The sequence below is a fragment of the Cuculus canorus genome, chromosome 3 (assembly GCF_017976375.1).
Source record: "Cuculus canorus isolate bCucCan1 chromosome 3, bCucCan1.pri, whole genome shotgun sequence".
NCBI classification, from domain to species: Eukaryota; Metazoa; Chordata; class Aves; order Cuculiformes; family Cuculidae; genus Cuculus; species Cuculus canorus.
In genome coordinates, this window is record NC_071403.1 from 99451500 (window position 1) to 99465631 (window position 14132).

At 39.6% G+C, this 14132-nt stretch overlaps 1 protein-coding gene across 1 annotated transcript in view; it reads right to left on the reverse strand.

Annotated features, from left to right (window-relative positions):
• Nucleotides 1-8594: 8594 nt before the first annotated feature.
• Nucleotides 8595-14132, reverse strand: part of LRPPRC (leucine rich pentatricopeptide repeat containing) — a 92293-nt gene continuing 86755 nt past the window's right edge. The window contains exons 37-38 of the mRNA XM_054062893.1: nucleotides 10780-10922; nucleotides 8595-9481 (exon numbers count right to left, since the gene is read on the reverse strand). Of these exons, the coding sequence (XP_053918868.1) occupies nucleotides 9425-9481; nucleotides 10780-10922 (200 nt within the window). The 3' untranslated portion in view covers nucleotides 8595-9424. The remainder of the gene's footprint in view (nucleotides 9482-10779; nucleotides 10923-14132) is intronic.

The following is a 14132-nucleotide window of genomic DNA, read 5'->3' on the forward strand; positions in this document are numbered from 1 at the left end:
AACTCATGTATTGTCCACTCCACACATGACAACTTTTAGTTTGTTACAGACTTAAGCCCTGTGGTAAGGCAGATCTGCCATTTGAGCAGAGCACTGCCTGCCAGTCTGAAAACACCATCATCCCACGGATTCACCCACTACTGCCTTTGCTCTTCCGTAGCCTCCTTGGTCAGGTTTGGAAAACATCACAGCTGTAACCATGGTCCCGTGCTACTGCAGTTAACCAAGGCAGTGGAAAACTGGTTTTGAACGGCACCACAATTAATTGGTTGCAGAGCTGCTGAGCCGATTCTCTCAGCTGCTGTCTGAACTGCCCGGTGCACGACCTCTATGCAACAGGCTATGGGGTTTCAGTCTGCATACACATCAAACTGGTGAATGGAAACATCAAATATAAGCAATAATGATATTTGCAAGGAAAATTCAACAAATGCAAAAGTAAACAAACAAACAAACAAACCCGTGTTGGTTACCTGGATACTGTAAATATAAAGAAAAGTGTGGAGAATAGAATCCTTTATTGTTAAAACACCTCCATGTACTAGAGGCGTTGCCTTATCTGTAAAGAAAGGGATGAGGAAAACTTGTCTTTATTACTTAAAAATTTTAACACAGGGAGAGGTGGTAAGTTCTCTCCCAGCCTCCACTCCAAGTTTATGTAGTCTCTCCACGCAGCAAAAGGGACAAGCATTTTAAGCATTGGAAAATGGATTATAGAATCCCTGCTTTGCATATTGGCTTGTGGGTAGTGGCAGTTCTCCAAAATACTTTGAACTTGTCATATGGAAAGGACCAGCATTCACCCTGGCTAAGCTACGTTAATAAGTAGATGTTTAAAGTTTCGTCCCATATTTGTTCATTGCAAAATGCATTCGGAAATGCTAAATCAGTAACAAGTACCGACAGCTGTTCCTTTTTATTTAAGGAAAAAACACAAAAACCCCACAAAATTCCTTTAAAAAAAACCCCACAGGCACGGAAAATACATCACACACGGAGACATTATTGGTAAGAAGTTACAGGTGTTGGTGTGTCCACCTGGATGAGAAATAACAGACCATCCAGGTTTTAGCCACAACTATTAATTTTAATGGCAGTAGACAAGAAACAGTGCACATGGAGCTCTGTGACATGCTGCTTTTTTTTTTCTTATACTCTGAGAGCCAAGACAAGCCCTTCATATGTTAGCAGCTACTAATTAAGGCAACAATGTTTAAGCAGTTGGTTGAGGTAATTTTAAAACCACTTAACCCTTTTAAGAACCGACAAGCTTTAAAAAGCATATGTATAGATGTGCATGTGTTCATACTAATAGGTATATGTAGAGGTATCGGCATGAATAGATTTTATATGTATTTATATATATATACATAAAAATATACAGACAACTGTAATACCTATGATAGGTAATATTTTGTAGAGAATATTTAAAAAGCAATTTAGATCTAAAATCTTTGGGTTCTATAAAAGTGCTATTGCCAATTTATAGAATCAATTATAAAACTGTTTGTTGATGTTTATTTTGTTATTAAATCAAAATTCTGGTTATTTGAATTGCAAATTTTGTTGGCATTATTTTGCTTTTGTGGTCAAAATTACATACGTGTAATGTTTCCAGTGCTAATAAACTGCAATTTAATAGGACTCCTCAGCCTTCACCTCATAGCTCCATAACCAGCACCTCCACTCAACACCACATTTGTATCTTTTCCTCCGTTTTAAGCATCTAATCAGATTTTTCTAAGATTCTTAGCGTATCTCAGTACTGTTTCTGCCTCATCTTAATTCTTCATGTTTAACAGGCGGGTTTAGAGGCATAAATGTTATAGTATCAGCCAGAATGCATACCATGAGTAAGCAAACAATGCCATTTGTTTCATACACAAGCAAATTAGCCCACAAGATCTACTACTTCAGTACTTAATTTTCAAACAAGTGCATAGCAATTGGAAATCTATGAACATTCCCAAATAGTCAAAATGTACGGAGCCTTTTGATGACACATAATACAACTGTACTTGTTAAGGCTTAACATTATCATTCTTCAAGACAGTACCTTTGCTCACTTTCGTTTACTGGGAGCCAGGGGTAGAGTTTAGAAAAAAACAACAGAAATTTTTTTTAGAATAAAAAAAGACTTCCTATTTCACTGAGAAAGTCAGAAGAGTAAAAAAACATGCAGCCCCACTGCTATGCCAGTCTAGCCTCCAGCAGCAGCTCATCCCTGACACAAGTAAACATCTTTCTTCTCGTGATGCAAGTCACGATAACGAGAAGAGTGTCCCAAAATAACCGAGTATTATCTTAATGGTCGCTTTTCAACAAACACCCAAATCTTCTACTACTCTTAGTTAAAAATAGCTAATCACCTTGTGGCAGCGCTTCAACTAATTGTAGAAAGGCACAAAGCCAAAAAATCGAGTTCCAAACCAGGCAACAACAAAATATGCTGCACTAACAGAAAACGTGGAAAAATGGGATGTGTTCTGCCTTGCCTCCAGCTGCAGGATGTTACCTTACATAGGGCAGCCCTTGGATTTCCAGGTGGGTAAGAGAGGTCAGACCTGTGGTAACCATCACTCCACGAGAGTCAGATCTCACCTGAGAAAAGCAGAGCACCAACACCTTTTTTTGCTCTTTTAGCATCCCCATAATACAGTAATGTAAGAAACTTTTTTGCTTATAATTCCTAGCAATACAGGCATGAGTTGCCACCCCCTGTGGAGTCACAGAGGCATTTCAGGCCAGTGGGAGCAGTGAAAACCCGGCACCCTCCCACCAGTCCCACACTAATTCTGCACACAGTGGCTCAGGGCTGTTCACATCACACGCTGCACCCACTTCTTTGCCTTTCCTGTGTACTCACAACTCCCACCAGTAATCACGTAAAAAAGCATTTTGTCCAAGTAATATTGTCACCTAGAAAAAGCGTGCTGCCCGATCACAGCAGAGCTCAGCGCTGCCAAATGCTTTGCACACATTTCCTTCAGGTTTGTCCCTTGTAAAAGCAAAACAAAAGAAAGGTGAAAGAATATTTTTAGCCTTATGTGCTTCACAAGGAATTTCTCAGTGCTTTTGTATTAGAAAAACGCCTTGCAGCTTTGTAGTATGTTCAGTTGTAGACGCACGATAAATTTCCACTGGAAAAAACTCATTACATGACTGACAATAGTAAAGCCACAAATTACCGTAATTTTATGCCCCCCTGCAGCTAGTGGTATAAAACATAGTTTTCAACCTTGTTTTTACTTGCTGAATTTATACAAATTTATAATGTTATTGATGACAGTGAGAAAGACACACAAATGCAGAAATTGTATTCCTGGGCACAAAAAAATATTGGAGCACAGTATTTTATGTGTACTACAGAAGATAAAAAATATGGCTGCCATTAAAATGTTAAAGAAAGATGGAAAATGAATTATTTTTTTTAAAAAATAATTCAACATTACATATGCACATTTATTTTCAGCTATCACATTTGATCAGGGTTCTTTCCTCCTCCCTGGAATGCTGAACAGTTAACCAGCTGTGGTTAACTGTGGTTAACTGTGGTGATATAACTGTGGTTAACGTGATATTACTAGCTCACTATGAACATTAATATATGAAATATAGACTGAGTCAACAAAATTGAGAAGGAAAGCTAAAAATTTGTTTAAGCAAAGACTATAAAATATGGCTTCTAACGGATTTTCCAGTGAGTGTACACTTTCTATTGTTCTTCCAATTTTTAGAGTGTAATTTTAGTTACGAAGGGTTCCAAGGGCCTTAAAAAAGGACAGTTGCTAGAGATGATCATCAAGATTTACATTTCAGCTAACCTCCAGACATGAAGTGTTCAAGCCACTAAACTAATCAGAGGGGAAATCCCAAGGAACCCAGCAAGTAACAAGGGCAATTGGTTGATTTGTTTTTAATTTAAGCAGAAAGTTTTTCTGAGTATGGCTAGGCAGCAGGCTCAGCAGCCTCGCACAGTCGCTTTGGTTACAGCCCCACCTCAGGCTGCATCTTCAGTGCCGGAACACGTAAAGAAATCGTAACAGCCTCAGTGCTAAGCACTGTCCCATATTCCGACCCATCTTTAGATCCACCCTAAATTACATTAACAATATTTGTTCCTACAGCTGCCTTCAAATTTGAGAAATGCAAGGTTTAAGAGGCTGCTGCTGAACAGACTTCATTCGGGATTTTTGGCACATGATGATGCTCCTGTTTCCTCGGTTATGCAGATGTAATTACAGGACCAGTGCCGTTATAACTCCCCATGGTGGAAAGGTACAAGAGGACCAGGCTTGGCTCAGCAGCCCAGATCAGTCCCTTACAGCCTCTTCTTTCACAGAGTTTGGTTTAACAGCCATCTCACCCTCAGCAGCCCTTGCTGCTGCCACTGCTTTCTTCTCCAGTGAACCTTAAGAAGTGGCTGAGGAAGAGACAGTGGGAGCCATGAGAAAGGCAAAGATCCACAGTAGGGTGTCATCAATCCAGCGAGCTGAGGGCTGCTCATTCCCCTCACAGCCATTCACTTCCAACCAAATCAGGCCTAAGGCATCGTGCTGAAGACAGGAGAATCATAGAATCATAGAGTAGTTTGGGTTGGACGGGACCTTAAAGATTATCTAGTTCCAACTCCCCTGCCATGGGCAGGGACATCTCCCACTAGAATAATAATATAGAGTAAAATAGAGTATAGAATAAAACAGAATAATAGCTTTGTCGTCTTCTTGTCACCCACAATACCAGCTCTCATCTTTCCCAAGTAGGTATTTTCCCAATACTTCTGACCTCTCCAGAGTTTCCTGGGGTAATCCTGTATTGCGGCAATCACTCTCCATAGGCCTTCTCCTATAAATAAAAATCCAGCACTCGGCAAAATGGCCTCTCAAAAGCTTTCCTTGACAACCTTAAAGTAGGTTAACCAAGCCAGCCTTGTCCCGGTCACACCCCTTTACTTTCTCTCCACACCAAACTGTTTTCTAACTAGAAGTCCCTCCTCTCCTCCCCCGAAGATTCATCTCCACTTATCGACAACTCTTCCTATAACTCCACTTTGCAGATTTGCCCTGGTGTGACGGACTATGTGAACAGCAGAGCCAAACTACTTGCAAAGCCAAGAATCATTTTGCTGCTGGTTTTCAAGACTCGTCACTTTCCCCGTGAGACACTGAGGTTCGCTGCTTGCTGAACCTCGAGTTCACAGTCACTTACAGCTGAGTGAAATAACTACAAGAAACACAGAACTACAGAGGGGTTTGGAGCTACCATTGCACACAATAGCAATTCTATAGCTACCACTGCTTTATCGTGGTGTTATAATGGTAATCACATGAGAAATTCTGAAGCATTCACCAATTGTAATATAGAGGTTTAAGAGTTTCAGAGAGAAGCCTTGCATTAACAGTTTTATCTCCAAGCAGATCAATGTGGAAGCCCCGTCTATAGCAGGCACTGCATAAGACAGTTCCTATTATCTCATTTTCTTAATTACAGGAAACAGTAGAGAAACCTCAAACTTCCATATCTGCTCTTATTTCCATACCTAATGGAGAACTCAATACTGAGCTGAGGATCTGCACACTCATATTCAGAAAGATGCCCTTGGATTACATGAGAGTATCAGATGGAGCCACTAACCTAAAAGCATATTTGGTTTCCTCTGATTATCGATTCACAGAACTACCAGCAAACTGCAGACCAGGGACTGCAACCATTCTGGAAAAGAAATGTATTTTTGCAGTTGACTTTATGCAGAAATAATATTATGAGACTAAATTTAAGAAATGCAGAGAAGTCTTTGCTAAGAAAGGCTAAATTCAACTACAGTCTCAACTTTTTCTTATATGCTTACTTTTTTTTCACCTTTACAGGAACAATATACTGGTGCAGGAAAGTGGACATTCCTTCTAGATGCTGACAGATTTCTCACATGGAACAGCAAAACCTTCCTGTTACAACCATCATTTCTGCCACTTCCTCCTCTGCTGTGTTCCCGGAGAGTCCAGAAGCACCACACTTTTGAGAAAAGCAATAAATACAGTAATGCAGTGGTGAACACACTTCTGGTTTATTTCTCTGTCAATATGCGGGCTCATGATCCTACCTTCGCTGTTATGATCCTCCCTCGTTACTGTAAACTGCAGCTGGAATCCTGCTGACTCAGGCATTCAGTCTATAAAAACCTTCCGAGCTGTCAGTGCCAAAGACACGATCCGTTCAGTTACTCCATTTTCAGCAGAGGGTATATATTAAGGAAGTCTAAAGACAGCTACTAACCTACCAAGCTACATTCCTTGTTATAGAAAAGGGTCTCAGGAGACAATGAGTTGAATTAACTGTTTTAGCTGATAAGGGTAGAACTACAGCATGTAATTATCATGCCGCAAAATGACTATATTGGTAGTTAACAAGGAAACTTCATCCATGTTGAGCTCAAAACCCCCAAAGCACTCTCCTCCTGCCCCTACCTCCAGGGGAGGGGGAAAAGAGGCAAGTCCATAATGTGGTGCAGGGCACAGAAGTGAGATCAAATCATTTCAATTCGAGTAGCAAGCTTTCCCCAGTCCTCTCAAACCCCATCAAGACATACTATTATGCAAACACATACACGCTCACACAATTTGCTTTTTACAGTACTGTGTTAGGTCATTTTATCTCGGCACACTTTCAGCTTCCCACCGAGGCCTCTGGAAAAGCACACTCGTATCTCACAGACACCGTACCTGGTCTGGATCTTGCACAATCCCAGTTATCCACTAGCCAGTGGCAAATAATTCTTTTCTGCTTTAAAGGGATAAGTGCTATGGTCAGTATGCGAGGGTACATTTGGTATCTGAACTAATAAATCACTATGACAAGTTCGCAAGACTGCCATTCCGCATTTTGTCATCTTACAAGGTGTGTTTCTTTGAATATGAAGTAGGAAATAGTGGAGCTGCCTACTTATTTGGTGAAGAAATGCTAACCTTCAAAACTGCATTTTTCTTCATGCTTGAAATGCCTGAGTCTCAGCACACAATGCAGAAGAAATATTATCATCTCAAGCGTATTCTAGACGAGTCGGCACAAATGCCAATTCTGCAAAACCTTTCCAGTACAACCTTGTTTCAGACTGAGATGATTGTGTCCCAGAGTGGCACAAATCCCTCACTGTCCCACATTTTAAAGACAGGAGAGACTGCCCTCTTCTGTGTAATCGCTCCTTAATTGTACATGAAGCATTTACTGGAAGAAAAAATGAGAAACATTATCACACAATAACAGCCTTAGCTTATCCTTTGAACAACCTCTACTTTTCTATCTCTGCCACAAGGTTCCATGGGCCAAGGATATTGCAACGTGGTCAGAGTGCACTTTTGCCCATTACCCTGTTCCTGCTGCCACAAAACCCTGGTACTGTTTGGTCTCGTGCTCCTGCAGTGCCTCACCGATGTTACACCGGCTCAGCAGCCAGCTCATCCGGACCATAACTTTCCATGAGGTCACTCAAAATGCAATTTCAGAGCTGAAAACAATTTAATTCATAATCTTCAGTTACAGGCTATCAAATTTACTCTCCATTTCCACAACTGCAACTATTAAATCATAGGCCATTATTCTGTCAGAGTTCAAAGCAAGCAAGCTAGAAGACAAAGGTGTGGATGCTAACCAGTACTAATCCCGTATGATCAGACCTCGTGTATGGACACTAGCAACAGGCAAACATGCACCTGGCTGTGGCACTGCATGCTCCTTTTTTGCCTCAGAAGGCAGCAGCCATCAAACACAAGCTGCCAGTATCACAGCACAGACTAATGATGGATGCAGCACCCACCAGTCAATTGTACCTGGTCCACAATCACGCAGGGTTCCACCTTTCTGTCAAAAAGTTAGTTCAGCTCTGCTGTTCACTTCCTCTGTGATGACCTGGCATTCGCTTCAAGTAATATTAATTCTCTTCCTTATCCTATGTGCAAGCTTCGCTCAAAAAGGAGGTAATGGGCCTGTGTGCTATTACGCTCAGATGCGACTCCACTTACTGGAACATGGCTACTGCTGTGAAAGAGAAATTCACAAGATGACCTCTAAAAACAAGAGCTGTGGCACTAGAGAAGGGGTTGCCAACTAGTTGACACAGTCTTCAATTAAGCTGCTATTACACTGAAACACATGTAATGTAGCTGCCAGCTTTAGAAAAAAGAAACACCTCCATTTGTGAAACGAAATAAACCAAGCACTGCTTGCTTTCAGATAGGGCACACAACCATTAAGCAACAAATGCAATTTCCAACGTTAATTCCTTATCATGACAACCTAGGAAGAAAGGGTACCAGACGGTTAGAGCCACATAGGTGCAGCATATGCTTGGCGAGCCTATGCTTGCGAAGTAACCAAGGTTTGTTTGGAATAAAAAATAAATTAATAACCACTCCAGCCCCTGAATTAGTTATGTCTCATTTTTTGAGTATAGTGAGAATTTTCTATTTATAAATATACCAGCTAGTTAATGAATTGGAAATTGTACTTTCAAAAATTAGGTCTCAATTTATTCCCAGCTTTGATACATTCAGATTATTGTACAAGTTTCTATCATTATTCACAGAGAAAAGGGATGTATTTTCTATGTATCATTTCAATTAGTAATTTATAAGTGTCTTCTTTTCCTGATCCCGCAACTCTGGACTGGAAAACTCTACACCAGAATGGGTTTACCCTGGTAAAATAAAACAATTTATTTACTCTGGATACAAATAAAACAAGCCCACTACTCCCCCAACAATTAAACCACCGCTACTTCTGCAAGTAACAGGCACTCCTTTGTTTAAAAGGCATGTTTTCAGGGATATGCCGTTCTTGTATCCATAAAATTAACTGGACAAACAGCTCTGAGAATGAATTAAAGATGCTATACAATACAGAAGGTAGTGTAAAATTTAGAAGTATTTTGTCTTTATAAAGTCCACTGCCCATATGTGATGCTTAACACAAGAGAAGTACAATTAGTAGAAATCTAAAAAAGATGTGTTTATTTTCTGTGTAGATACAGATGAACCTTCAAGATGATGTTCTTTACTCTAATACTTTCCCCTTAAAGTACACTGACCAGACAAAGAACACCAACGGATGATACAGTGTGCTTCAGTTACAGTTACATACTCCTTTAGCAACTCAATATACATACACTTGTTGAATTAACAAGAGCCAAATACAGTTCAGGCTATAGCACGTCATACATCAAACAGAAATAGCCTAAAAAGCTGCATCTTTGTATTTCATTAGCAATTTTCACAGCATTTCTATAAATGAATGTTTCTACAGCTATGGAAAGTGCTGCTTGAACACAGTATTTATGTTAAAAATTACACAGAACATCATGCTTTTATATTTTTTTATTGAATGTAATATTTAATCAATTTCAAAAACAACTATAGCATAGAAGACTGTCCGATCATGATGCTTCCAATCCTCTTTTCCTCCATTTTTCCGCATAGAACTTGAATGTCTCCTATAAATAGAGTGGAATAAACAAGTTCAACATTGTTTCAACTGAAAAGTTACTAAGTCTGAACAAAGTCTTATGTCCTGACAAAAGCAAAATCTACTATTCTCTGTCATGCAAAACTAGATCTGTATTGAAGTCTGTATAATTAAGAGAAATACCAGAGAGAGAGAATGAAAGGAAAAAGGAAAACCTTCCCAAAAATGCATAATAAAGCTTCTATTACAAAATGCAATAATATAATCCATTTAATTTTAAAAATGAAAATACTTTTTAACTGCAATCTCCAATTGTGTCAAAAAAGTTATGAGACGCTTTTAAAGATCAAGCTGTGTTAGAGAAAAATTGAACAGGAAAAAGAAGTAATTTCAGTGACTTTGAAAAAACTCTTATTTTTACTAGCTATATGTAAGAAACATACATTCCAGGTTTTAGATTTACACAGTCCAAATAAAAATTCCATTATAAATTATGTTGAGGTTGCAGAAAAAGTTCCACAGCTGTTAAAAGGCTAAACCAAAAAATATACGCCAAAATTTTCTCCAATTCTTTGCAAAATGAGAAACGAAAAATCACATTTATCATGCAGCAATACAGAGAAATTGCATAATAATCATGTCTTTACAGAACTATAGAAAAACACTGATTTTAGAACATAGAAAGTGGCAATAAAAAGTCTGCTTACAGAGGGAACCTATAGTAAGTCACAAGTCTGCTTTGCTAAAAGGGTACTAGTAGAGTATTAGTCAAAGGAATAATATGAAGGAAGAATTTAGTCTTTACAAATTTAGTGTCATGCCACTTGTCACCTTCAAATAAGTTAGATTTGCACAGTTGCACATATCTGTTGGCCAGGCAGCCAGAAGCAAAGCTGCAATGGAAAAATAATTCCTACATTTCTAAAACTCCATCCTCCTAAAGCAGCAACTTGCATTAGATACAAAACAAGTAATTAATGAAAGCTTAAGTCCATTAATTGCTAATGAAATATACATTCTATGAGCCTTTTAAAGTTCAATTGCTTAGATAAATGCCCCACGGACATTTGATAAAGGTACACCTGTAGATGAGTGCCTGATAAGGACCAGGTAGTTTAAATATCATAAGCCCCAAGAGGTTTTATTTCAAGTCAAATCCAACGCAAGATTACTACAGCTCCTACAACACTCAGTACTTCATACATTACTTCCTTTGAGGAGTCTCTGCAGAGATCTAATCACTCTGTAATTATTAATGCAATTTGTTTTATTAACATGGAACATACACAGTTCTGCAGATCTATTTTTTAATTAGGAAATACTCACAGGGGGTTCTGTAAAAGGAACAGGCTCTCCTACTTTCTTCAGAAAAGCTGCTAAAGATTTCAGAGATAGGTCATGCAGCTGTATGTTCTTCGCTTTTGTTTTCTCATACAAAGCCTTTACAGAAGCAACATCCCCATCCAATTCTGAGGAAAAAAACAAAAGCCAAAAAACCCAGCGGTTAACTGTTCCTCTTTCCACCTATTTCCACATCATACATTCCTACTTACTTGATAAAACATATTCTAAATATTTTAATACACAATATTCCAAATGTTATGGATATTCTTCATATCCTACTGACAATTCACATAAGGGAACAGAACAGACATTGTGGCTTTCCTTTTCACTTGAAGCTGGATGATCAATTCCTTCAAGGACGTGCTGGAACCCCAAAGGAATAGGAGCTGCACAGTAAGAACACACCACTCTAGGACATGAGATACAGAGCTACATGTCTCTTTCTTAAGCAAACTATAAACAAAAGCCACCCAAATTCAGCATGATCCCTCAGGGGTCCGTACTGGGACCAGTACCCTTTAATATCTTCATCAGTATAGAGACAGTGAGATTGAGTGCACCCTCAGGAAATTTGCAGATTACACCACGCCAAGTGGTGCAGTTGCCACACCCGAAGGACAGGATGTCATTCAGAGGGACCTGGACAGGCTGGAGAAGTGGGCCTGTGTGAATCTCAAGAGGTTCAACAAGGCAAAGTGCAAGGTTCTAGACTGAGGTCAGGGTAATCTGCAGTTTCAGTACAGGATAGGGATAATATGACTGAGAGCAGCCCTGCAGAGAAGGACTTGGGGGTACTGGCAGACGAGAAGCTTGACATGAGCTGGCAATGCATGCTTGCAGGTCACAAGCCAACCGTACCCTGGGCTGCATCAAAAGAAGTGTGGCCAGCAGGTCGAGGGAAGTGATTTACTCCCTCTATTCTCCTCTCAGGAGACTCTATCTGGAGTACTGTCTCCAGTTCTGGAATGTCTAACATAAAAAGAATACAGAAATGCTGGAATGGGTCCAGAGGAGGGCTACAAAGATGATCAGAGGATTGGGGCATTTCCCATCTGAGAACAGACAGAGTTGGGGCTGTTCACCCTGGAGAAGACAAGGCTCCAGGGAGACCTTATAGTGGCCTTCTAGTACCTGAAGGGCGCTACAAGAAAGCTGGGGAGGGACTTTTTACAAGGGGAGGTAGTGATACCACAAGGGAGAATGGCTATAAGATGGAGAGGGGAAGATTCAGATTAGATATTAGAAAGAAATTCTTCACCATGAGGGTGGTGAGGCACTGGCACAGGCTGCCCAGGGAAGATGTGGATGCTCCATCCCTAGAACTGTTCGAGGCCAGGCTGGATAGGGCCTCGAGCTGCCTTATGTAGTGGGAAGTGTCCCTGCTCATGGTAGGGGGGGTTGGAATTGGATGTTCTTTAAGGTATGATAACTACAGAACAGAATTAAATTCCCTTAAGTACAGAATATTGTTATGGTTACAGGTGCTGGCTACATGAAAACTATAGCCTAGGAACAAACAAAAAGTTCAGATGCTCATTTTAGAAAGGAAAACCCACTTCATCCTATCGAGTAGAAGAAAATTTTTGCTGACCCACTAACACTACTGCAAACCTTAACTGTTTAGGTAACCAACAGCATTTTGTTGGATATCCTCTACAACAGATTCTAACTAATCCAATTCTTTGTTTATTTAGAGCACTATTCACTTCTAGCTGTAGAAGAGCTGAGTGTATTTCTCCTTCATTTAAAGGGGGAGAGGGCAGAAACTCCCCCTCCCACAATGAGTCACGCTTAACCACAAACATTTCTGCTGCTCAGACATTTGCTTCAGAAGCATCAGGATGAAATTAAAGTGACCTCTGACATTTTCACTGATCTCAGGCTCCTAGCAGCAGCACAATAGTTCCTAGCACCCTGTGAACAGTAAGGAAGACATCATGTCCAGCTAAATTAATTTTGTTGCTTCAGAAAATGCAAACACCTGCAGTACTGGAGCTGTCTCACATTCGTGCTTCTTCACATTTGGAAGTACCATCTTCACAACCTACAAACCTGATGGCTCTTGAAAGATAAAAAAGCTTTAATTATGCAGATATGGATAGCCTGTGTCCCTTTCTCATGAGAAAAAGCTTCCCACTCACATCTGGCAAGCGGCAGAACTCCTTTTTGATTGTGGGAGGCTATTGCAGAAACTGCATGAAGTGATGGTTTAATGAAAGCCTAATAGAAATTGTTCACGTTCTATTTCTTAAAAATAGATGTATTTACTGTAGGAGGGGGGGAAGCACTAATACTTAGATTGCATTTAAAGGACTGAACAAATGTGCTTTTATATATTTCCTTTTTCTAGAATGTATACAGTAAAGCGTTATGCATTTCCCCAGATGGAGGAAATCTAGTCCTGGCAGTCTGGCAGTGGATCACATCTCAAGACAAGGAAAGGAGTGTTACTTTATTTGTTCAGTTATGGATGTCTGAAATCAGACTTCTTTCAGCTGTGATCTATAGTCTACTTTATCTTTGCTAAACACAATTATAATTTTATTTGTCCATTCATCTTGATAAACTAGCAACAGTAACCAATTGCAGTATAGTACTCTTATCTTTTTTTTTTAATGAAAAACAACAATGGGTCCTGAAAACAGGAAGACGCCATGGAAAATGCAAAGTTATGCTAGTATAACTCGTCCAGCCTTGCCTTGGTAATGTGGGTCAAGTAACCGATATGCACTCTTCCAACCCATAGAGGAGTGAAATAAATGTCTTATAAAAGTGAGACATTTGTACAGAATAACTTGGGAACTCTTCATGCTGGTACTGAATGTCTCTTCTAGAACTTGCTATAAGCCAGCCATACCCCTGCCTGAAGAAACTACAGCAACCGTTTCTTCACATACTGTGTGGCTTCACATTTTGAATACACTCTAACTACTGTTTTAGGTACAACAGAGCAAGTGATTGATTCTCTCCAAGCTCTATATGAAATCATTGTACTATGATATTGTTGGAAAAAGATACTGAAAAAATTAATTAGCCTACTTACGGAATTTTTACTGAGGTAAAAGCCGTAAAGGTCTAATGACAGTGGGGAACTGTAAGTACAGTGCTGGTGACAAAAGGGCGTTTTTTTGTTTTATAAAAACATGTTTGAAAACTTACCCTGCTGTGAATGAAACTATGGGGCTAAACCATTCTGGTAGTGACTGCTGTTTTGAACGCTGCTAAGCAAGTTAATTTTGTAATTTAGATGCCATATCATGAGAAGTTCCAGAAGTTGATTCAAATACAGCAAAGCTTCTATTTTTTAAAACAACGTCTTGGATTTGGGCTTGAAT